Source organism: Heloderma suspectum, chromosome 8 (genome assembly GCF_057233095.1).
Source record: "Heloderma suspectum isolate Gila_16-S chromosome 8, 16-S_ref, whole genome shotgun sequence".
Taxonomy (NCBI): domain Eukaryota; kingdom Metazoa; phylum Chordata; class Lepidosauria; order Squamata; family Helodermatidae; genus Heloderma; species Heloderma suspectum.
In genome coordinates, this window is record NC_139465.1 from 20,314,550 (window position 1) to 20,340,914 (window position 26,365).

A 26,365-nucleotide genomic window follows, 5' to 3' on the forward strand; every position below is an offset into this window, starting at 1 on the left:
GAGGGAATACTTATTCTAAGACAATGCCTACCGCGACACATTTTCATCATCCTAAAACAAAAGAAGCAAACTTTTTCCTGTAGATTGTTTTTTTATATGCAGAGCAAATCTGTGCAGATTCAATCTTTAATTCATAAATTAATGTATTAACATTCATATTATTAATTGACTAAGATTTCTATTAGCTCTAGTGCATATCTACTCACAAAGACTTGTGAAAGGAAAACAAATAGCCTTGCACTATGCACTCCACACACAGAGACAGTAACATCCTGTCATTCAGAAACATTTTAAGAGTGGGGTAAGATATATTAATATATCCTGAGCAATGTGTAGCGTCCTCTCTCCATCACCTTCAAGAACATTTATAATTATTGTCCTTAGGAGTAAAACTGACTTGGCCAGAAATGGCTTGCAATCTGATCTAGTCAATTTCTCTACTGCATTGACTGTCTTGTAGGGTAAAACAAGCCCCTGCTGCAATTAGGAAAGGAGAAAACTGAACAAAGGTATCCCCCTCTCAGACAGGCTCTCTCCTTCTCTTCTTCTTTATTAGGTCTGCAGTTTACCAAACAGTAGTAGGTAAGCTACCAGTAGTTATAAGTGCCATTTTTGGGGTGGGGAGGCAGGATATAAATGGGATAAATAATAAATAATACCACTGCCAGTTCAGGATTGGTGCCATGGCAGTGCTACAGGAGGTGTTCTGCAGTACAGATTGGCAGCTGGAGACCCCTGCCTAAATCCAGGCTACTGGGATGTACTCCCTGGCCCCTTTGCCTAACTGGAGACACTTGAGGTGAGAAGAAAATGCTATGTATGGCAACAGAACTCACTAGCAAGCCACTTTAGGTGAAGAAGATTGAGGTGCTGACCCATCAAGTCTCACCCATTTCTCAAAGTCAGTCCTCAAGGGAAACCAGCAGTAGCAGTAAAGCCGTGCTAATCAGTTTCAATCTTCACCCCCTCTGCATATCTCCACACATCTTTGATTAGAGGGCAAGACTTCAAGTATGAATTGGTCCTAAGTGGACACAGCCTCATGCTTATTTTATCTCAAGCTTTCCTTGTTGCACTTGTTAAGCTACTTAACAAGATTTCTCAGGGATCTGCTATAGACAATGAAGGTCCCACTGAAGGCCAGTTAAGTATAGGCCTGTAATGAGAATAAATCATAACCATATACCAATTTCCACCAGTCTTACATGGAGTTAAACCTTCGTACATAAATATCCACTGCAGAAATAAATCAGAGACATTAGCAAGAGCCCCGCCAAATGACACAGCAGAAGTCTTAACAGTTATCAGGACAGTTAAAAGAATAAACCTATTAAATAAATAAATTTGCTCTCCACCAATTTATGTCACCACTGTACTTAAAGTGAAACCTTTTAAATGAACAGATTTACTGTGTATGGAGATCTCCACTGGACCTGGGTAATTACGCAAAGGCAAGGCGTTCTTTTAAAGTGGATGAATGGGTTGATACTTTTTTGATTTACCGCTAGAAACAGAAAAATGGTAATGGCACAAAATAAGCTTTTGCAAAACCCTTTTGGCAGACAGAAAAAGTTTGATTTACCTAGAGCATCCATCAGGTTCTGTATCTTAGATCAAAGGAGATAGATAGCAAAGCAAAATGGATATTATTTTTGCGTGTGCATGCATGTAGGGTGGGGGATTGCTACTGCTTGCCTGTTAACATTGCAAGTTAAATTAAAGGTGGGGAAGGAGGAAAGGGAGGAAATCCTATTGTGCCAATGGGAGGGAGTCAATCATACCTCATTGGCGAATCTAGCAAATGGATTTTCTGTACTGCTGGAGTTAGAAAAAGTCATGTAAATGCAGTACATGTCATCCTTCATAGAATCATAGAATAGTAAAGTTGGAATGGGCCTACAAGACCATCGAGTCCAACCCCCTGCTCAGTGCAGGAATCCAAGTCAGAGCATCCCCGACAGATGGCTGTCCAGCCTCATCTTGAATGCTTCCAGTGTGGGGAGCCCATCTTGTCTCTCCTCTTCTAACCAGAACCTTGTCTGAGTCTGCTTCTAGAGGCACTTCCATGGAGGGGCTCGGTGCACACCCATCCAGTGCACCCAAACTCTGCAGGCACCTTAGATCCTGTGAGCAGCCCACTGGCCTCTCCAACTCAATGTATCTGCATGTGCAGCAAAGATGGAAAATCCCAGGCTGTGCTTGAGTCCACTCATGTGAAAATGGGATATTTCTATGAAAAATCCTACAACGTATTGTACATTCTTTTCCAGGGACAATTTCCCACAATTTCAGCTACACCTTAGGCACCCAGAAGCCCAGGAAGTTTCTATGAGGAAATACTATGTCAGAATGAGAGGAAGGAGGGGGACAGAGAAGTCTCATGTTTGAATGCACCTTCTTTTTAAAAAAATCCTTGCACATGGGACAGGTAGCATGACATTACTCCTAAATGTTTCCCTGACAAGCTAGCTTTCTTCATGCAGGGATCTATAGTCTAGGTAAGCATTCAAGCTAGGGAATCCTACCACCTACTTTGTCAAGTGGCAGTTTCAGAAGGACTGTACCTGCAAAGCCATGTGTAACATGTAATTGGAAATCTCCAAAGCAACCAACTAAACAGCAATGGACTGATAAAATTTGGGAGACCATGACTACATATAAACTTACTCAGCAAGTGCAGCAAGCAAGGAATCCTATCTTTAATAAAGATATTCTGGCACCATGGTTTCCATTTATTTCTTGTGCTGAAGCCCTTCTAACTTTTGATCAAATTCCAACCAAGTACAGTTGCCTATATTTTTTTCTGACTAATACGTGCATATATACAAAGTAACACCCACTCGCACATGCTCCTTTTATATGCTGTATAACTTGTATTTTTATTCTTTCATTAGTTATTGAGCTCCTACTTAGACTGTTTAACTGTAGATGTTCCATAAGCATAGCAGTTGTAGACTCAGAATAATTAGTGAATGCTTTTGTTTCTTTTGTGATCTTGATTTAGTATGTGTGTTCTTTTTGTTGCCTTTGTTTTGTTAACTTTATTTCAAAATAAAATAAAATGTCATGATAAAAAGGACTGTACCACATGCATTTTCTAAGCATTTCAACTGGCCCACGACTGAATAAATCATAAGGTGGTTGTGCAAATAAAATATGATAAACCTATGGATGCCACTTTGAGCTCAGGTAGGATACGAACTTAATATAGATAGATAACGTTATCCCAGTCACACAAAAGAAGACAGGGAGTATTATGACTGTCCAGGAATAGGAGTAAAGACTAATCCCAAAGTCCACAAGTGCATTCAGCACAACCCCGGCTGATGTACAATTTCTTGACAAAATAAATCGTCAAAACAATTTGACAAACTCAAATCGTCAAAATAAATATTAGCCACCAACAAGGAGGCTCATGGATTCAAAACATCAACTGCACAAAACTCTTATGTGCCAAAAGTTACCTGGTGGTGACTCTAATGTGACAAAAAGTAACATGTGAATGAATCAATCCTCAGGGAAAAAACCGCAGAAAACTACAGACCTTCTATTTGTCCTTGGCGATGTTTTCGCACCTTCTATTAGCCTAGAAGCAAAACCTCTTGTAATTTTGAGACATGAAAATTTCTGTACTGTACCTGACAGATTTATGTAGTTGAACATGCTAATGTCCTTTGACCTGCTTAAAAATAAATATGACCTACCAAATTGTCATTTTTATGGGTATTTACAGCTGAAGCACTTTGTAAACTTAAGAACTAATATTCCCCAAAGGAAATCTGTATTCTGTTACCCTTGATAAACTGTTGAAAATGCAAACTGCTACCAGACCTGCAGTTTCTCCTTCCAACAGTCCTTTATTCCAGCAACATTTGCAGATTCTACAGACTAAAGATCTGTAAAATTAGGCCTTACTAGAAATGGCATTTGTTGCTTCAGATGAAAGGAATATACTGGCAAATCACAGCATTCTGCAGCTCGAAATCCTTTTAAGCGACAATATGCAACCTGCACGACACATGAAGGCTCCTCCTACATGGCACTTATTGTGCTTCAGAAGTATGCAATCCCAGCATTTTTGCCCCTTAATTCTCTAGTCCGCATGGCTAAAGTGGCAATAAGGTTGAAAATGTGAGGGCAGTATGCTTAAAAAGGCCAGGTAAACCAGAACGCAAATAGTAAGAATCCCACACTTCAAAGCTATTGTTTTAGGCTAGGAAAGCAGTAAATGAAAAATCTTCAATCTTCATACTGAAGATGTCATCATTAAGGACAAGGATCTAGCCTACCCTTCTCCAGTTGGGAGCCATCCAGATGTGTTGAACTGCAACTCCCAGAGTTGTAGTCCAACACATCTGGAGGGCACCATGCTGGGGAAGCCTCTTCTTCATCTAGCCTCTTCTTCATCCTAAGGATGAAGTGCCACCTCCATACTTGCAGGAACAGGGACGCTATACTGTTACAGATCCCACACAGCTCAATACACAAAACATTTCAGAACCGAAAGAATAAAATAGCTGCCGTGAGTGCCATTAGTTGCCTTGAGTGCCATTTTTTGGTAGAAAGGCAGGGTACAAATAAAAAATAGAATGATGCAATTATTTTAGCAGGATAAGAAATTCTGACACATGGAGTATGTATGTATGTATGTATTTCATATCTTGCCTTTCCACCAAAAATGGCATTCAGGACAGCTAACAACAATAAATGGATATTAAAACAGAAACATAGTTAAAACCATTTTAAAAACAAATTAAAAGCACAACACCAAAAGAAAAACTGCAACCAACCCAATAGAACTCCCTTCAGCAACAGACCAGCTTATATGTCAAAGTCCTGCCTAGATAAAAACATGTTTGCCTACTGGCAGAAGGACAAGAGAGAGAGGGCCAACCTAGCCTCCTTCACCAGGGAGGTCCAGAGCCTGGGATCAGCCACCGAGAAGGCCCTCTTTCATGTCTCCACCAAACACATCTTCGATGGCTGCAGGTCCAAGAGAAAGATCTCCCTGGAAGATCTTAAAACCTGGGTGGGCACATATGAAAGAATGCAGTCTTTCAGATAAATCATTCAGAAAATGTCCCATTTTGGACATTACTGATGGAGACGAAGGTTTTTTTGTTTTGTTTTTTGCTTCACATGCAAATAAGCCCAACGTCGGCATTGCAAAGCAGACGGAGATCTTAAAATACCAGTTGCAACAGCCTCCTGTGAACTATCGTTAGAGATAGTTCTGCTTCTTCTGGTTTCTAGGATGATTCAGATGTTTCATGGACTACTTGCTGAAGTTCCCTCTGGTCCAACAGAAAATAGGAACCTAAAGTGCGTCATGTATAGCTTGGTTTGCTCATGTTTGGTATATTAAATGTAAAAGTATAGTTTATTTAAACAGTAATTACAAATTTACTAACTGGGTTTACTTTCAAAAGTTTTTAATTTGAATGGTAATTTTATGAGCAAACCATGTTTTACATAATATATGTTCCTAATGCAGCTTTCCCCAACCTGGTACCATCCAGATGTTTTGGACGACAATGCCCAGCTTTTCTGACCATTGGCCATGCTGTCTGGAGCTGAAGTCCAAAACATCTGGGGGGCACCAGGTTGGGGAAGGCTGTCCTAAAGCAACAAAGTGACTTTAGATCTGTAAAGATAACTAAAAAATAAATATTGCTTATTTTTCCATTTTTCCCAAAATGTCTGGTTTTTTTCCATGGCTTCAAAATTTCTGGAAATTTTACATCTCTATCATTGAGCCACACTAGACACCATCATGCTAACACTTGTTCATGGAATGGGCATTGGAATGTAGCCCCAACACAGACAACAGCAATCCTACCTCTGGTCACAGAAACCACAACCTGACTAAAAGAATCAATACATTTTGAGCTATAGATGCCATCCATTCAGGGTAAGAGATTGCAATACCATTATTTTCTCAAACATTGAGACCCAAAATGGGATCTCTTTAACCACAGGTGAATCCCCTCACTCAAGGCCATTGATCTCTCAGACAACAAACCCCATTGTCATTACTTTTCTCTGCAAAGAGTACCCCTCCGCGATTTAAGTCTGACTAATATCTCCTTTACCTGGAGTTTCTTCTAACCGTCTGAACCCATGTTTCACTTGATAGAAATTGCACTAACTACATAAGACTGAAATGCGGGAATAAGGACAGATCCTACCAGACAAGAGGCAGCTAACTGACATTTTTTAAAGGCCAAATCTAAAGCAATCAACACCCAAGAAAATGCTGCTGCGTAGGCTGGGGTGATATCTTAGGATACTATAATGAACCTGGCAAGTGCTGTAGTGTTTTAATGTAAATTAACACAAGATAATCTCTTTGCATATTTAAGCGATGCACTTCAAATTAATTAATACATATTTAAAAGATGTCTCCTTGAACAGCTGTTATTTACTTCCAGAGTTTCTCCACATTAACACTGCTTGCTTTGTTCTTCTCCAAAGTTATTCATGCTTCTTACAGCACTTTAAGAACTTGCATGGTGTAAAACTGAGCATTCTTTTCTCCCAAAGAGATGAGCCTTTCTGATAACTTAATATTTTAACATTAAACATTCAAGCAATTTCCAAAACAGAAAGGTCAAATTCTACTTACAGCATCTGCTTGCAACACACAAGCAGATGCTTAACGCTACTAAACAAATACTTGCAGCAGTGAACATGATAAAGGGGAGGCAATCAATCTTCCCCTGTGGATTTTAAATCAGATTTACTTTGATGCTAGCCCACTAAATCCCACAGTTACTGTTTTGTGTCTCATAATTTAAGGCCAAATGATGGGCCTTTCTGCAGTTTTTAAAGTGCTTGGACTTGGTGCGTGGAGCTGCTGTAATTGAACAGAGATGCCATGAAGTATTTGATGAATGTTCTAAACATCACACGTTCAGGAGATGGATGATTTTCCAGGTATGTTACCTTCTTGCTCCTTTGCAGTTCATTTAGACATTGCTGCAGCATGCAAATGCTTTGTTTCTCTGAAGGCCTATCTAAACTGCAGTCTTAAACTGGTTTAATAGACATTCCCTCTCCCCAGGGAACTCTGGGAATTGAAGTTCTGACTGGACTCGGGGCGGGGGGGGGGGAGATGGAAGGGAACTCTGACAATTCTTAGAATTCTCATCTAACTACAAATCCCAAGATTCTTTGGGGCTTCTTTAACTACAACAGTTAAACGTGTATAAAACCAATAGAGGTTGTGATATAGTTATTTCCTAAGTGTAGAATCATAAGGCTGGAAGAACTCAAAACCAATCCCAGCCTTACACTCCAAGGTTAAATCATCTCACAACAATCTATCTTGGACTCCACAAGGCAGATTAAAGCAGCTGCCTCTGGTAGACAGATTTGGGGCACCATTAAAGTGTGACAAATGATCAGTTATTTAAGAGGATGATGTTGTTAATGCAGGGGGTGGGGGCACAGTTTAATTTATATCCTGCCTTTGTTTGATGGAATGCAAAGTAGTATGCACAGGGTTCGTAGGTGGGCTCCCACCCAGGTACTGACCAGACCCAAACCTGCTTAGCTTCGGCAAGGTTAGTGTGCCATATGCCTTCAGACCATGCTTTAGGATTCTGATAACTTTGTGACTCAAGTATCAAAATGTCTTGAAATCCCCATCTCAGATAAATTTAAAGTCCCACATAATGTGCCATATGCAAAGAATAGGAGAGAACAAGACTACACTTAAATGCCTGCAGCTGCAGAGGACTTTAAATTTAGTTACTGCATGACAGCACTAGGTGGAGCAGAATGATTTCCATAATTAGGGCCACATTATAAACAATGGATGAGCTCACATTCTTGTTCTTTTGTTGAGTCGATGCAAAACAAATGTAGAATTCCTACTGAGATTTTTTTGTGTGTCACAGGACATGGTCTGAAGGCACATGAGGCAGCAGCCATCTTGCTGAAGCTAAGCAAGTTTGGGCCTCATATCAGCCTGGATGGGAAGCTGCTGAAGAACGCACATATGCTGCCCTGAGCTCCATGGAAGAAAGGAAAGATTTAAAGACAACAAATAAACAAACAACAAACTAAACAAAGCATAAGTTAAAGAGATCCATATCAGGGGGCTAGATATCCCTCATTTTGAGGCACTGCCTGTTATCCTACAATATGACAGCCCCTTGGAATGTACTAGACATCCCTTATTGCAGAATGGCCCATATTCAAAATAGTCCGAGCACATTTGGCACAGTTTACACATGCATATTCATCACTCAGTGGCTGCCATATCAAGTGATGAGTTGCACATGTGAAACAGCCATCACAGACAGAACTTTTGCATTATGAGACATCACTTCATTTTACGTGACTTTTCACTGAAGGCAGTTCACACATTCAGCTGAAAGTCATCAAGCAATGAACACTGAGGTCTACTTCAGACGTTACAGTTGTAGCATGTACACAATGCTGGCACCCACACACAATTGGTAGTAATTACTGCATATACAACAACATTGATTAAGACGCTGGGCTCCACTCAAACTATTTTATCTTGACACAACTCCAGTGGCACCAGCAGCGATTACACTTTGAGTTAACTGAGTATAAAGGAGAGAATCAAGTAATCTTATTTTTTCCTTGTTAACTTGCATCACTGTAGTAACACATTATAGCTTCACCTTCCCAATAATGAATGAATGTGACTTCTAGCAAGTCAGCATCTGTAAAATCACAACTATCATCACCCCTGAACAGTCATTATCAGCTGCGTTAATGCAGTTTCTAAATGCCTTCCTAGAATCGTGTTTGTAACACTTGAAAAACATTAGGCTGTTTATTAGATGATGTCTAGGGCTCCAATAACAGGGTTTTCTCAAAATGCAGTTTCAAGCTGGTGATAATTTCATCAGACAAAAATACAGCATGACAACAAAACTTCTGGGGTGGGCTGGGGGTGGGGAGGGGGAAGACTCCAGACACAGAAGAGTCAAAAACTTCTTCCTAACCTTAGAATGCAAGAATTGGTGTTTTAAAGCAGGGGTGGGAAGACTTTGGACTGCCCGGATCTACTTTGTTCTCTGCTATAACCCCAACCAGTGCAACATGGTGACTGAAAGGCAGAGCCAGCTGCAAAATGTTGGCTTACTGAGAAGAACCAATTACCCATTGAAGCCATAAATCACACACTGCAATAATACAAGTACAAATCTACCTCTGTTACCACAAATCAGGGATTTTAACACCTCACTTGAGCAGGGGAAATAAATAATACTTAAATTTTTGCTGTTGTTAACAAAATTGAGCGTCCGAAATTGTTGACCTATTAGATGGAAATCATTCAGTGATCTGTGAGGAGATCTGAATCTACCTTCTATTCAGCCATTTAAAGAATTGCACCGTGTAAACTTTCTGTATAATGTGCTTGTACAAAACTTTTAAGTATCACCTTCCCCTTGTATTTTCCTCCCCAAGGGCCATGGGCTAGAACAGACATACCCCAGCACCATCGAGTACGCCCAGCCAGGAAAGACCAGAAATTGCTTAATATCAAGCTGCTCAGACCAGCCCCAGCCAAATGACCTAGAAGGATGTCATGGTTGATGGTACCAAAGGCCACTGGAAGGTCCAGGAGAATGAACAGGATAGCACTCTCATGCTGCCCCCCACCTACATTCATTTCTTAGTGCAAGGCATCTATCAGGATGACCAAGTCTTGTTGTTTACCATGATGAACAGATGCAAAGCCAGATCGGAGTGGATCTAAATCACTGAGTTCAATTCACCTGGGGTTCAGATACCACCACCTTCCCCAGAACCTTGCTCAAGAATGGAACAGGGAAGTAATTATCCAGGAACACAGGGCCTAAATTAGAATTTGTTCAATAGATGGCCAAGGAAACACAATTTGGGTATTGTGAGAAGACCAGGCAAATGGTGGATCTGGTGGTTTGTCTTCCCTGGACTAGTTTTGTATTCCCAGGTTTCAGGTGGGTGGTGGTGGTCTCTTGCTCACTTCACAATAAGCACTTGGTCTTTTGCAATGCCCAATATCGTGCTGTGTGGCGTTGTAGTGTGGTGTGCGTGCGTGCGCATGCACAAGTTTGGGGGAAGCAGCAGCGTTTGCACTGTCTGGGGGCCCGGTGATCTTGTGGGTGTGGTTGAATTAGGAATTTTAAAAAACAGGCTCCACAGAGATCAAACCAGTGACATGCTGGATGCGTGCGTGTGGCTGCATTATCAGGTTGCACCACAGTGGGATCTAGCTTGCTCCCAGTGCCTTGGCCCCATTTGTCTACTTATTAGGCAATCTGTGTGCATGCTTGGTAAGGTTGATGGGAGGGTGTGTGCAGTGGATGATGGGGCTTCATTGGCTGCATTTGTTGGGGTGGGCTGTGGGTGTGATTGATTGCTGGCAGCATAATTTCTATGGATTTCTCTCCCCCACCCCACCTCCCAAGCAGTTTTTTTTTCTCTCAGTGAATGCCCCTCCACTCCATGGCCAGAGAGTGTTTCAATTAGGGATGCATGAGAAATTTGTTTCAGTTCATATTTTATCAGGATTTACCCAGTTCACACCTTCCAAACCAAACACAGACTCAAGACTCAATCTGCAATCAAACCTCATACATTTCTGAACTTGCAATGTGATTAGCGGACCAAAAAAAAACTTCATTTGACAGCATGTGTATATTTGAAAAATGTGCATGAAAAATTATGTACTTTTGAAAAATGCACACAAATAGGCTTTAATCACTGGAAGAAGAATGCCTACCTTTAAATGATGAGCACAACTAATGCGTACATTTGGGAAAATACACATGAAAAACTGCACAGATTTTCATGCAGAAAGAAAAACACACGACTCGCAATCTGATACGGACTTTCAGATGGAATTCGGAGAACTTTGCTGAGCTCTGCTGATTTGCACATCCTCAGTTTGGTGCAGCAGAATTTGCACTGGGTAATTCCAGCAGATCTGCCTCTTAGTGAATCTCTGCACTTAGGATTGCTCTGCCCATGACAGTAAAGTTACTTGGTACATGGTTCATTGCAAAATCCCTATTTCCCATATCTGCTTGCCAGATTTTCTGACTGAGTTCTCTCCTCTTACCTCCTCCACCACAGCAACCCTGTAAGTATCATTCCCATTTGCCTGAACTTCTGATCGTCTGCTAAGACAGTGATTCCAAAAGTGCATGACAGAGCTCAGTCATGTGCTGCTAAGATGGACCACCACTATACACCTCTTGGGGTGGGGAAGACCCAGCAGCACTGAGTCCCTCCTGCCATCAGCATATAAGAGCAGCAACACCATCCTGAGAGAGGCAGCAAGGTCATAACAAGATTTCCTGACACAAGAAGCATCATCACTGCCCAGAAAGAACAGCCTTTTACCCGACTGGGTGAAGTGCAGGGCGAGACACTGTAAGATATTATCTAGAGGCAAATGAGGAAAGATTTCCATGTAGAGTGAAGTGTGCCTCCAATGTTTAACCCGGGAAAAAAAACCTGCCCCAGGTATCAAACATTTGGATAATAACAATGTAAGGCATTTGGTAAGGTTGTACTATATGACACAACTTAAGCAGCATAAGGATTCTGTATGCTTGCAGCAGATGCTAATTATTTCACTCTCTGAGTTTACCAATATGATCCATGAACCTCTTCACACGATCTGGATCAATGCTATTTGCCCAATAGCCTTCTTTCTTGAAATATGAACCAATGATCAAGGCATTTGCACCCAGGTAGTTCTTCACGTTCTCCAGAGTCACTCCAGATCCAACCAGCACTGGAATCTTCACAGCATGTCCAACTTCTAGAGAAAGTGGAATAGGAATACACATAATAAACCCTGTAAAGCAGGAAAGTTGAGGCCACAGTTGTTCAACACACAACAGCACCATACACTGCAGTTCATTTTAAATATGGATTTCAACTGATAGTTCCATCCTTCTTGAAGGTTTAAGAGATATAGGCTCTGTTCCTATGTACATGTCACAGCTTAATAAGCAAGAGAAATGCATGAGCCTTGTGCCTGCAAGCTCCATCCACATGCCACTCCTCTCCTTCCTGCTTGGCCCATTATGACTGATGACTTTCTTCATTAATTAACCACAGCCAGTCATTACTTCCAAGCCAAGAAACTGTGGTTACCAGAATTGGAACAATCCGGGTTCTTAAACTAACTTCAAACAGTGGTTTAATATCCTGGTTTGTTCCAATCCTGGTAAATGCCAGTTGCTTACGGGCTCTGAACCTGCGCTGAGCCTCATTCGGGAAGCTTCTATAGCTGAGGAACATTTTGGCGGGAACCCTCCCACCACCGCCCACTGTGCATATCCCAGCGGGTTCCCGCCCATTCCCTCAGTTCCTTGAAACTGCCTAGCGTGGCCTCGGGTCCAAAGGAAAAATAATCATGCCTCGGTATGAACATCGAGTCCGACATTGACACTGAAGCGGGGATGGTGGGTGGGTTGTGAATGCACAGATGACCACTCGAAGAACTACAGTTACAGGTAAGCAACCTGCATTTCTTCTTCGTGGTCTCTGTGCATCACACATATGGGCGATTAACAAGCTCACTTACCAGTGGTGGGTACTGGTCTTACGCCAAGACTGATGACAACACGGCTCGCCCAGAAGTACAGTCTGAATGTGTGCTGACATCGAGTTTGTAGTGCTTTACAAACGTCGACAGTTTTGACCATGTTGCTGCCCTGCATAAATCCGACAGTGGTAAGCCTTTGGTAAAAGCTATAGACATTGCTACTCCATGGGTGGAATGTGCTCTGATTTGAGGAGAGCATTCCAAGCCAGACAAATCATAGGCGAGACCAATGGTTTGCATGATCCAAGAAGCCGGACTTTGGGAGGAGACAGGGGGAGCCCTTCTTGGGACCACCATAACTAACAAAAAGGCGCTGTGTGGTACAGAATGTCTCCATCCTGGATTTGTAAAAAGCCAATGCCGTCTTGACATTGAGAGCATACAACTTTCTCTCCAGGTCAGAAGAAGGGTCCTGGAAGAAAGCTGGTAATGATATGGTTTGGTTGATGTGAAAATCAGAGACCACCTTTGGTAGAAAGTCAATGTCTGGTCTCAGGTCAACCTTGTCCTTGTGGAAAATCATGTAGAGATGATCCACTTGTAAGGCACCCATTTCACTAACACACCTGGAGGATGTGATGGCGGCTAAGAACGCAACTTTCCACAATAGCAGGAGAAGGTCTGTCATGGCCAGAGGTCTGAAGGGTTTGAGAAGATGGCATGCAAGACAACAGAGAGACTCCACTGAGGAAGTAGAGTTCATACTGGAGGTGCCAAGTTCTTTAGACCCCGCAGAAACTGGCGAGTAGTAGGATGAATAAAGAGGGAAAAACCTTGAACTGACCCTCTGTAGCAAGAAAAAGCCACCAAATAAACTCTTATGGACAAAAGTTTTAAACCTTTTTGAAACAAACTATGCAAGAAGAAAAGAATATTCTCAACCAATGCCTAAAGAGGATTGAAAGCATGAAGATTAGCAAGTGTCAGAAAAGATGACCACTTCGCAGCATAGGCCTACCGTATAGCCGGCTTCTGACCTGCAACCAGAACTGCCTGAACTCCGAGCGGAACTCGAGGAATGGTATTCATTTCCAAATCCTCCAAGCCAATAGCTCCAGAGTGTCGAGATCCGGGTGTTGAATCCTGTCTCGGTCCTGAGATCAAGTCTGGAACTTGCGGAAGATGCAAGAACTGCCTCATTGACAGATGAAGTAGGGTTGGAAACTATGGCTGCCTCAGCCACCAAGGAGCAATTAGAATGCAGTCATGTGCTATCTTCTGCAGCACCTTGGATAAGATGGGAACAGATAAAAAAGTTCCCCTTGTCACTGTATCTGAAATGCATCACCTGAAGACGACTGACCACCTTGCTTCTGGATGTGCCACAAAACTGTCGTACTGTCAGTCAGAATTTGCACATGTCATCCTTGAAGGTAAGGCTTGAAAGCTCACATCACCTTTCAAGCCACAAGAAACTATGAAGTTCATGTGGCATTTCTTTTCCTTTGCAGACCAGATGCCCTGGGTCTGCAACGGGGCACAGTGGGCTCCCCATCCCAAGAGAGACGTGTCTGTCATCAGGATTCATGTATGAGAAGGCTGGATGAAGGGGACTCCTCGGTCCAAGTTGGACGGCTGCATCCATCAGAGAAGGGACGTGAACACTTCGTTTGGGATCATGAGTCAACAACACCGAGCATCTGAGGTGGAATCAAAATTTCGGAGCAACAAGTTCTGCAGTGGTCGCATCCAAGGTCTCACCCATTGAACAACTGCGACCGTAGCTGCCATGTGTCCCAGCAAAGCCAGAATGGTGCAGGTGGTGACCCATCGATGAAGGAAGATGGTCTCCGCAAGAGTAACCAGCTGATCCTGCTGGTTTTGAGGAAGGCAAGTGCGTGCAACTGTCAAGTCTAGCAGCACTCCTATAAACTGGAGACATTCAGTAGGCTTCAGATTTGATTTTTCCTTGTTGACATACAGGCCTAGCATACCAAGAAGGTTCAGAACAATCCTGATGGCATGGTAAAGATCCTCTTTGGAGTCCAAGATGAGCAGCCAGTCGACAGACCTCGATTCCCTGGAGGCTCAGATACGCGCACACGACCGCTGTGCACCTTGTAAAAACCCTCAGGGCAGTCACCAGACTGAAGGGCAGGACCCGAAACTGGAACATGTTGGTACCGATGGTGACATGTAGGTACCGGTGGTGGGTGTCCACAACTGCTATAAGAAAATATACATCCTTCAGGTCTATGGTGGCAAACCAAACATTCCTCCGAAGAAGAATCATAGCCAACGTGATCATTCTGAACCTTCTGGGGTTGATAAACTTGTTCATGTCCCTTAAGTCCATGATGGGGCAGAAGCTTCCGTCCTGTTTCAGTTCTGTGAAATACTGAGAAAAGAAGCAGTCTTCCAGCTGGAATGGAAGGATTCTCTGGACAGCTCCTTCTGAAGCAAGGTGAACATCCCCAGAAGGAGGGCTTGTGAAGATGGAGTAATGCGGAAAGTCCCTGGGGGTGGGTGTGAAATTCTATCATGTAACCCTGACTGACCGAGGTGTCCAAAGTTACTGCCTTCCAGGCAGGTCTGCAGGAAACATGCCAGGACAGACCTGAAGACAGGTTGACTGAAGAGGTTGGGGGTGACAAATGCCGGGAAGTCAAAGTCGACGTTTTGAGGATGACTCAAGCCTGCTATGACCTTGACAGAACATTGAAGATGGAGCAGGCTGTTTTTTCTGGGTTGGGATAGGCTGGCAGCATTGGTCAAACTGTTGTTTGGCTACACACAGTTGAGGCCGAAACCACTTTCAGCTCTTTTACTGGTGCTGCGCGGGTTGAGGGCCCAGGCCCATCTTATGGACGGTTGCCTTTGCTTTCTGGGCAGAGTCCATTTGCTCATCTGTCTTGGAATTTAAAAGCCCTTCACCATCAAAGGGCAGGTCCTCTATTTGGGACTGAGGTTCAGGAGTCAAGCTTGTAGAACTTAGCCAGACATGCCTCCTGAGAGCGATGGTGCCAACCACTTACTTGGCGCTACAGTCAGCCTCATGCTGAGAACTACTGATTTGTTGTCTCGATAGCTCGACGGCCTCCATATGGAAAGCCCTGGCGAGATCCTTCCGGTCCTCCGGGAGACAGGAACAGAGAGAATCTATCTTCTCCCACAAGAATAACTGATACCTGGCCATCATAGCCTGATAATTCGCCACACAGAGTCTGAGGGCTGCAGGGGAATACATTCTCCAATCCAGAAGATCCAACCTCCTTCCTTCTTTATCTACAGGCAACACATGAAGTTTCTTTGACTGTCCTTGTGCCAACTCCACAGTGATGGAACTGGGTCATGGTGCAAATACAGGAATGCTGCGTCCTTTCCCTGTATGTGATAAAGGGGCTCAAGGCGCTTTGACTTTGGTGCCATAGCTGATGGAGCCTTCCAGGACTGCTGAATGGTTTGAAGGAGAGTTGGGAGGAAGGGAACCACCACCGGTTTTGACAACTCCATATGGACTGTGTCGAAGACAGGATCCTGCACATGCTCCTCCAGCTGCTGTACTTCAATGCCGAATGAATGGGCCATCCTATTGACCTGCTCAGCGAAGATGAATGTTTCCTCTAAAGGAGATGCTCCCTACTATGACCCCACTATGTCATCTGGAGATGGGATGGAAGGTGGGACAGAAGAGTACGAGGAAGAGTCTGACTGGTAGTCATCAGCTGAGTCGTGCTGTGGGGATGCTCGTGGCATGGGAGCTGCAGGTGGAATCGGGTGCGATACTGATGGTGGAGTTGAGTGAACTGGTTTAGGGGCCCTCAGCTGGCTCCGCAGCAGCGAAGAGGAACAAGGTGGCATGGGTGGAGGTGCAAGGAACTCATTTCCCGCCAGAGGATTACAGACAGTTGCCAGCGCTTGCAGTTGATATAAAGGCAGGGCTGCCCTCACATATCTGGGATGATCAAAGAAATATTCTCAGTCCTGAAATCTATGCCAATACTTGAAATGGTAAGGCCTCTGTAGAGGGCAAGACCATTCTGAACTCCTGTCCCTGTCCCCATGAGGAGACCTTGACCTCTCCCTATAATGGGACTCGTAGTGATGATCCCCGTAGGGAGAATGACAACACTGATGCTCTCAGTCCCGAGGAGACGAGAGACAGCAGTGTGAGGCATCCTGCCTCATTGGCGACTGACGATCTCCTACTGGAGCAATCTCTTGGGACCAAGAGACTGGCAGAGGAGGGGAAAAATCCAAGATTTCACCCTCTGATGCTGTAGACACTGGCTCGACGATGGGAGCAGTCAGTATCAGCAACAATACACAAACTGGTGAATCCAACCAAGGAGGAGGTGCCAGAATCTTCAGCTTGGAAGTTTTTTCAGCCACCTTTTTCTTTTTAAGGCCATTTGATCCCGACTTTGGAATCTTTGCCTTGTCAGTGATCTTTCTCAGAACCAAGAGTGCTAAAGAGCACCCCAGAGTCAGAGATCAGCCTGTTTGGGGGAAGTTGCCAGGCGAGGGGACATTGGCTTGGACAAAGACATAGTCACCCCTGTCTTGTCCTTCACAGATGACCCTGCAGTGTTTTTTGGATTCGTAGCCAACAACACTCTCCTCCACAGCTCTGCCTTGGGTCTGTCCGATTTGTTCTTTCGTGCCTGTTTAGTAAATGATTGGCACAGAGAGCAGGCATCAGGTAAATGCACTTCGCCCAAGCAAAAAAGGCAGAGGGAATGAGGGTCAGTGGGGGGCAACTTACTCTCACACTTGAAACACTTACGAAATGGTGCTTTTGTGGCCATAAGAGACACCACAGCCATGGAAGACGACAAAAACGACAAAGGGATTTTTATTTTTTTTTGGTGGAAAGACAACAAAGACAGGGGACAAGAACAAACAAGTCCTCAGTGGCAGAAAAAAGATGCTAGCAATTCTCTTTCTAGCACAGAGGAAGCTCTGAACAAGACTATCCACTAAGTGATCGAAAGACAACTGAGGGAACGGGCGGGAACCCGGCTGGGATATGCACAGTGGATGGGAGGGGGGGTTCCCGCCGAAACATTCCTCAGCTATAGAAGGCACAGAGCCCATATGTGTGATGCACAGATAGTTCCTTCCTCCCTTCTCACAGGATGCTGTGATTAACCCAGAAGGCTTCAGCTAACCAGTTTCCCATTACATCCAAACCAGGAAAGGACAGAAGCACAAGGGCAGCGCATGTAGGCACAAGGCTTTTGTGTACATCAGTTTATTAAACTGAGATATGTATGTCCAAATGAGGTCATACATGAGCAGTGTTATGAAGAAGCAAACATCTTTTCTATGAAGAGCTCAGAACCTTAAAAACAAGAGAAAAGGCAGGTTGCTAACCTGTAACTGTAGTTCTTCGAGTGGGCATCTGTACAGTCACACATATGGGCTCTGCACCTGTGCAAAGCCTCAATTCGGGAAACTTCTATAGCTGAAGAACGTTTTTGGCAGGAACCCTCCCCCACCGTCCCACTGCGCATGGCCGAGCGGGTTCCCCCCGTCTCCTCACTTCCTTGAGACTGCAAAGAATAGTCTCGGATCCGAGGATCCCTAGGTATCAGCATCTAACCGATTTTTTTTTTTTTTTTTTAAGAGGGGGCGGTGGGTGGATTGTGTGACTGCACAGATGACCACTTGAAGAACTACAGTTACAGATCAGCAACCTGCCTTTGTTTTTCGTCTACGGGGTAGACCATGTTGCATCCTTGCATACGTCCTTTAAAGACACCCTCTCCCAAAGGCTGTAGATGTTGCTATAGCTCTTCTCGAATGTGCTTGGATTCTATGCAAAGGCTCTTGACCATGGAGTTGGTATGCCCGTTTGATGGTCTGAACAATCCAAGCAGCCAACCTCTGGGATGACACTGGCAATCCCTTGTTAGGTCCAGCATAGCACACAAATAACTTTTCTGATTTATGAAACGATTCAGTCCTTGCTTTGTAAAAAGCCAAAGCCCTTCAGACATCGAGATTGCACAGATGTCTCTCCAAATCTGAAGATGGTGATGAAAAAACTATACTACCCACTTTTTTTTTTTTAGATAACAAGAAGAAAACAAAAAACCTGAGCACTAACTCACACGGAAAAAATGTGGACAATGTTCCTAAAGAGGCAGCAGTCGAAAAGGAACTGAGGAGATAGGTAGGAACCCGCTCAGTCATGCGCAGTGGGACGGTGGAGGAGGGTTCCTGCCAAAAACCTTCCTCAGCTACAGAAGTTTCCCAAATAGAGACTTTGTGCAGGCACAGAGCCCATATGTGTGATGCACAGAGACCACGAAGAAGAAAGGGTAGAAACATCAAAATGACTACCAAGCACATGGACCTGATCCAGTTTCCCACCCTGTCCTACACGTGTTACTCTGTCTGCAGGTATTTCCTATACCAACCTACTCTTCCTGTTGGCAGCTCTCCCACAAGTTGAGAACTATCCTTTAGGGACAACAGCAACCCCTAACAGGGTATGTAAGGAGTAGTTCCAACTGGATCAGCCTCATGGTGTGTTTTGTGCCACTGATCAGGAGCCACAGGCAGAAAGCTCCTTCTGGGGTGTTTATTTATTTCACTTATATCTCACCTTTCTTCCATTGTGGAACTCAAGGTGGCTACATGTGGTTTCCAGGTGGTCTCCCCTCCAAGCTCTGACCAGACCTAGACCTGCTTAGCTTCAGCACGGGGGCTGCCTCATGTCCCTTCAGACTATGCCCTATGCGTTTCTTTGCACATCAAGTCTAGATTAGAGGGACAACACCACACCTCAGCACATTGATGGTGGAGAGTTAATATAAACCTCTCCGCATCCCACTTGCAGCTAAACTATTACAAAGGTAGTCCCAATTTAAAAGTAGTCCCAACAGAGATACATCTATGGCTGATACCATGATCACTCAACACCAAACCAATACAGCAATTAAGGAGGTGGTGGACATCTGGTTAAACTTTTTCTGCAGAAGTCAAAGAAGTTTCAAAAGTATCAATGCAGGCATAATGCTAGTTCAATTACTAGCAAAGAATAAGGAACTGGGAGTGGGGAGCAGCATTGTGCATTTCCACCCACCCCACTTACTGTGTGTAAAAGGGTTGTGCATTTTTTTACCCACACATTTACCCCCCAAAATGCAGAACAGAAAAAATTAAATGAGTGCACAAGAGAGTAGGGAAGGAAAAGGGTGGTGGGACCAGTTGAAAAAGGTAAAGCACTAAGGGAAGCTTTTGTATAAACAACGTCCACCCACCATCCAATATGCAGAGAGCTTTGTTCAGACCCAGCAGGGAATCAGGAATCTGTTTCTTTGATAGCAGGCAATACAATGCCTTTGGATTGTCTAGGCTTGGTATAAATACCAGGAGCTGGGGCTTTTGCCCTTGCTGGTCAGCAAAGAAGAACTCCCTGGTGCTGGTTCCAACCTGCCAGCTCGACTAGGAGACTATTACCCCTTTTAACAGAATTAAGAGCCCCTCTGCACTCTGCCTCTTCCTCTTCTGTCCAAGGAATGACTCCTGCATATTCCTGAGCTGACTTCTTAGGCAGCAGCATTCCTCTTTGTAACACATATCTAGTAACCACTACATTATACACAATGCCATCTTTAAGCTGCAGTGTAGCACAATGACCATGGTTTGTTGTTAACCACTGGGTTGTTTAGCCCGTAAACAACCCATTGGTCCAGGTTCGCACATCATGCTCACAACATCCGATCAGAGGTTTACAGAAATTGGAAGCAGCTCGCCCACAAATCATGGGTTAATTAACCCACTATTTGCTGCTGTGATGTGCAAATTGGCCCACTATATTTTTAAAGTTGTTTGAATAATTAGAAACAGCCAGCAAACATGGCAAGAAGGGCCCACTTCCTATGACCAATGCCAAAAAAGCATAACGATGTTGGAAACTGATATAATATGATCTCACTCTCCTCCCGTTTCAGTTTAGCTTTCAAAGAGACAAGCGATCAGATGAAAACACAAATTGGCATAAGCAGTTCAATGGGGTTATTTTGTAATATGATGAAAGGAATCCAATTGTGTCTACACTTAAGCAGCAGCAGGGGTTCCAATGGCACAGACAGGCTCAATTTGCTGTCATAGAACTCTGTAATAAGACAAAAAAAACCCCACCCTTGTTTGCTCCACTTTCACCATTCAGAACTGCAGCACTAGGATGCACCTATGTAGGTTCCCTCTTCTGCAGCCTGGAGAAGCAGAAACTTCTCTTTCCTTTCCTTTAAGCTATTTAGATCAGACGTGGGGGACTTGTGCCCCTCCAGATGTTGTTGGGCCTACAACTCCCATAATTCCTGACCATTGGCCATGCTGGCTGGGGCTGATAGGAGTTTGAATAACATCTGGAGGGCCACAGGTTCCCCACACTTGATTTAGACGATAACTTATTACAACGAAAAATGGTTCAAATTGCAAAATTAGGCTGCACATTAGGAAGAATTCTATAAATGTCAGAGCAGTGGAGCACTGGAACACATTGCCTAGACTCAAGTAATGGTAGATTCTTTAGCAGTGGAGGTCTTGAAGAGCATATTGCATTTGGTTAGATCAGGGATGGGAAATCTGTGGCCCTCCACATGTTACTAGACTGCACTTCCCATCAACCCTAGCTAGCATAGCCAATGGTGAGGGCTGTTAGGAGTTGCAGCCTACCAACATTGGTAGGGCCACACATTCCTATCCCTTCTTTAGATGGATTCAATCCTCAAAGACAGAATTAACTAAATGGCCTCTTAAGGGAACAGCGCCCATCACAGAAGACCAAGACACACAGCCCTACAATTCCTGTTTATTTCAAGGGGCTGGACATGATGATCTATGAATCCATGAACTGGATCAAAGAGATCAAATTAGGCTATTTATGTCTATACCAACAAAGCACATCAGGGAAAGCATCTTACTCTGTGACATCTTAGGCATTTATTAATCCAGCTACACTGTCCTAGAACATACACTAAAATGACTTAATGAATTTGTAATCAACCAGCAAAACCAAACTCCCATTGGTGTCCAATAATTGACATTTGCACTCCATTCCTGCAGATGTTGTTCTTCCTACTGGAATGTCAGTTCCCAAGCTAAATCTCCTATTTCTTCTCATGTTAAGAGTTACGTTTTTAATTCACCTTCATTAGAAATAACCTTTTAAAAAAAGGTTATGAAGAATATCATCATTCATGTGCTATAGCTATCAGGAATTAAGCCCTTCCATCTTTTTTTTTTTAATTAAGAGAAATGAGAAATACATACATCCACGTATATAGTTATCTGCTTACTATGATACCTACTTATACCAGACAAAAACGGCAATGTTTTCCACAGCTAGCTATAGCAACGATACTACTGATAGCATCCACCTTTTATACTGGATAAAATGGGCTCAAATTAAATCATACAATAGAAGAGCTGAAACTATAATTGTGTCACCTGTCATGTTTAATACAGAAACATTTTCAACCCTTTGTTGTTGTTCAGTCGTTAAGTCGTGTCCGACTCTTCGTGACCCCATGGACCATAGCACGCCAGGCCTTCCTGTTCTCCGCTCTCTCCCAGAGCGTGCTCAAGTTCATATTCATTGCATCGGTGATGCTATCTAGCCATCTCATCCTCTGCCGTCCCCTTCTCCTTTTGCCTTCAATCTTTCCCAGCATCAGGGTCTTTTCCAGGGGGTTTCCAATTTTGAACCAATCGGTTGTTCCATGTCCGGTTCTTACTGTTGCTTCTTGTCCCTTGTACAGATTTCTCAGGAGACAGGTAAGGTGGTCTGGTACTCCCATCTCTTTAAGAATTTGCCACAGTTTGTTGTGATCCACACAATCAAAGGCTTTAGCATAGTCAATGAAGCAGAAATAGATGTTTTTCTGGAATTTCTTTCTCCATGATCCAGCGAATGTTGGCGATTTGATCTCTAGTTCCTCTGCCTCTTCAAAACCCAGCTTGTACTTCCGGTAGTTCTCGGTTCACATACTGCAGAAGCCTAGCTTGTAGGATTTTGAGCATAACCTTGCTGCCATGTGAAATGAGCGCAATTGTACAGTAGTTCGAACACCCTTTGGCATTGCCCTTCTTTGGAATTGGAATGTAAACTGACCTTTTCCAGTCTTGTGGCCATTGCTGAGTGTTCCAAATTTGTTGGCATATTGAGTGCAACGCTTTAAGAGCATCATCTTTTAGGATTTTAAATAGCTCAGCTGGAACACTGTCATCTCCACTAGCTTTGTTGTTAGCAATGCTTCCTAAGGCCCACTTGACTTCACTCTCGAGGATGTCCGGCTCAAGTTCAGTGACCGCACTATCATGGCTATCAGGGACATTCAGATCTTTCCTGTATAGTTCTTCTGTATATTCTTTCCACTTCTTCTTAATCTCATCTGCTTCTGTTAGGTCCCTGCCTTCTTTGTCCTTTATCATGCCTGTCTTTGCACAAAACGTCCCCTTGAGAACTCCAATTTTCTTAAAAAGATCTCTAGTGTTTCCCATTCTATTGTTTTCCTCGATTTCTTTGCATTGTTCATTTAAGAAGGCCTTCTTGTCTCTCCTTGCTATTCTCTGGAACTCTGCATTCAGTTGGATATATCTTTCCCCTTTCTCCCTTGCTTTTTGCTTCCCTTCTTTCTTCAGCTACTTGTAAAGCCTCATCAGACAGCCACTTTGCTTTCTTGCATTTCTTTTTCTTTGAGACGGATTGAGTTGCTGCCTCCTGAACAATGTTACGGACCTCCGTCCATAGTTCCTCAGGCACTCCGTCTATCAGGTCTAATCCCTTAAATCTATTCCTCACCTCCACTGTATATTCATAAGGGATATGATTTAGGTCATACCTGAATGGTTTAGTGGTTTTCCCTACGTTCTTCAATTTAAGTCGAAATTTTGCAACAAGCTCATGATCTGAGCCACAGTCAGCTCCAGGTCTTGTTTTTTACTGACTGTATAGAGCTTCTCCATCTTTGGCTGGAAAGTACATAATCAATCCGATTTCAACCCTTTACCTCCTCTTATAATACAGTACACACAGAGGATGTAAACAGTACCCAAATAGAACTTTGATCAATCTGGAAAACCTAACACAAACCAGAGTTCGTAACCTAGCAAAGGGATTCTTTTCTACAGTACGACTGAGTCCATATACCTTTTAAGCCATTAGAGTTCTCACCTTCCACTTCCTTGGGATCCGCTTCTAGTCCAGTTGCAGTTCCAGTCAATACAACACCATCAGCCAGAAAGAATTCAGCAGCCTTAGCAGTCTCTGCTGCACTGATGTCAGATGTCAGAGCATGAGCACTGTCAACAGCAGAAGCATATCCTATTTACTTCTGCCTGTAGTCATTATACTTATTTTCCTACAATCCTCTTTTCAAAATAACTTCAGCAAGGTTTTCGGTCCCATCAGAATTTAATAAATCAGAGAAGGGTGTGTTAGGATTACCTATTTAGCCAAGAGCAAGGTTCTCACTGTGACCCCACCCCCACCCCATTAATGTCCAGACATTCAGTTTGTCCAGTTGTAACCATGTGGTGGTTTGACAGCAAGGTCATCTTTTTCATACATTCCCACATTATATCCTAGAATGCACTGTGCATTCCTTTGTTTTGATAAAATTTCCCAAGTTGTCATTACTTTAAAAAGCCAAGTTATGATAGAATATTGTAGCTAGCAATAAAGAAGCCCTTGGTCACCACGCCTTGGTGGAAGTCTCACTGGGTGAGCATAGAACCTTTGTCACTTGCAAGCGGTATCTACATAAATTAATTGCAAGCAAAAACTGGATCGTTATTACTGACATTAGTTTCCAGCGTGGCTAATTTTGCCAAACAGAACAGTCTATCAAACAAAGGTTTCGAGCATGCTTTTAATGTGGATCTTATCTACCTGTGTTTCTTTTTAATGTCGGCAAAAATCTGAATGTGTTCTGCACCAATTTGCTTCTGGTATCTCAGTAAGCTGCCAGCGCAGGCATTTAGGATCCCTTCATCTGCCACGTGAGAAAAAACAAACCCTTCAGCTCGAATAAAGTCAAGACCTGCAAATGGTAAAAACATTACTGTGATAGAGCTGAATGAGAGGCAGGCAGAAACAGTCAGTCATGGTTAGTTATCAGATGATCACAAACGCAAAGTAGGATATAGGGTTGCATTAGTATGTTGAGCATGTACAAAGGTGAGACAAAATTATGTAACTGATCAGTCATGATGTCTCCTGCATTACCTAAGGCAAGTAACCATCTCTTATGCCAGGGGTGGGCAGCACAGCCTGAATTTGGGGCAACCCAGAAAAGACAATTAAAAAATTAAAGGAGAAAAAATGAAGTTCATAGCTGGTACGGAGCGCCCAAAGGGTCAAATTTAGCTTGCTTGCTGTTTTATTCTAACCTATTTTGCAGGGTTGTTTTAAGGATAGTTCAAGTGCTAGTCCCACAGCTCTATTTCTGACTCTAGAAAACACCACTGCAGCATCAATAAGAAGGAAGCTATTCTTCATGTTTACCTGGGGACAATCACCAATCACCCTAAGTAAGCGAAAAATTGTGCTTCTGGGATAAAAACTAGAGGACAATGAGAAAAACAAGGAGGTGTAAAGCAAACAGAACCTTCAATACAGGAAACCTGTCTGAGTTCTCCAGATTTAGCATTCTCTTTTCTTCCATTTGCAGACCATTTCTATCACCCATGAGAGCTATATCTCATTGTTTTTATTCTTTTAAAAGATTCTTTGTCGATGTAACAGATTTCACACTGAAAGGATTTATTTATTTACAATATTTATATACTGCTTCTCATTTGAAATAAATCCCAAAGCAGATTACAAAAGAATAAAAACAAACAAAACCAACAAAAAAGACCACACACATGCACACGTATTGGAATCATAAAATAGTAGGGTTGGAAGGGGCCTATAAGACCATTGAGTCCAACGCCCTTCTCAGTGCAGGAATCCAAGTCAGAGCATCCCTAACAGATGGCTGTCTAGCTTCATCTTGAATGCCTCCAGTGTGGGAGAGCCCACCACCTCCCTAGGTAACTGGTTCCATTGTCGTATTGCTCTTACAGTCAGGAAGTTTTTCCTGATGTTTAGTTGGAATCTGGTTTCCTGTAACTTGAGCCCATTATTCCGTGTCCTGCACTCTGGGATGATCGAGAACAGATCCTGGCCTTCCTCTCTGTGACAACCTTTCAAGTACTTGAAAAGCGCTATTCTATCTTCCCTCTGTCTTTTCTTCTCAAGGTGAAACATGCCCAGTTCCTTCAGTCTCTCTTCATAGGGCTTTGTTTCCAGTCCCCTGATCATCTTCGTTGCCCACCTCAGAACCTTTTCCACTTTGTCTGGATCCTTCTTAAAATGTGGTGTCCAGAACTGGACACAGTACTCAGGATGAGGCGTAACCAGTGCTGAGTAGAGGGCAACTAATACTTCCCAGGATTTGGAAGCCACGCTTCCATTAATGCAGCCCAAAAGAGCATTGGCCTTTTTTGCAGCCACATCACATTGTTCGCTCATATTCAGCTTGTGATCGACAACAATTCCAAGATCCTTCTCACTTGTAGTGTTGTTGAGCCACGTATCCCCCATCTCGTAACTGTACATTTGGTTTCTTTTTCCTAGGTGCAGAACTTGGCATTTATCCCTATTCAATTTAATTCTGTTGTTTTCTGCCCAGCACTCCAGTCTATCAAGATCACATTGAATTTTGTTTCTGTCTTCCGAAGTATTAGCTATCCCACCCAATTTTGTGTCATCTGCAAAACTGAGAAGCATTCCCTGCACCTCCTCATACAAGTCATTAATATAAATGTTGAAGA

The 26,365-nt window shown here is 43.3% G+C and overlaps 2 protein-coding genes across 3 annotated transcripts in view; both read right to left on the reverse strand.

Moving 5' to 3' along the window:
• LOC146338904 (protein C19orf12 homolog) overlaps positions 1-23,794 on the reverse strand; it is a 64,287-nt gene extending 40,493 nt beyond the window's left edge. The window contains exon 1 of the mRNA XM_084813069.1: positions 23,721-23,794. The gene's annotated coding sequence lies outside the window, so the exon portion shown is untranslated. The remainder of the gene's footprint in view (positions 1-23,720) is intronic.
• LOC146338905 (uncharacterized protein F13E9.13, mitochondrial-like) overlaps positions 10,647-26,365 on the reverse strand; it is a 40,632-nt gene continuing 24,913 nt past the window's right edge. For both annotated transcript variants that reach the window (XM_084813059.1, XM_084813060.1), the window contains exons 5-7: positions 24,438-24,588; positions 23,721-23,848; positions 10,647-11,797 (exon numbers count right to left, since the gene is read on the reverse strand). In XM_084813059.1, the coding sequence (XP_084669185.1) occupies positions 11,607-11,797; positions 23,721-23,848; positions 24,438-24,588 (470 nt within the window). In that variant the 3' untranslated portion in view covers positions 10,647-11,606. The remainder of the gene's footprint in view (positions 11,798-23,720; positions 23,849-24,437; positions 24,589-26,365) is intronic.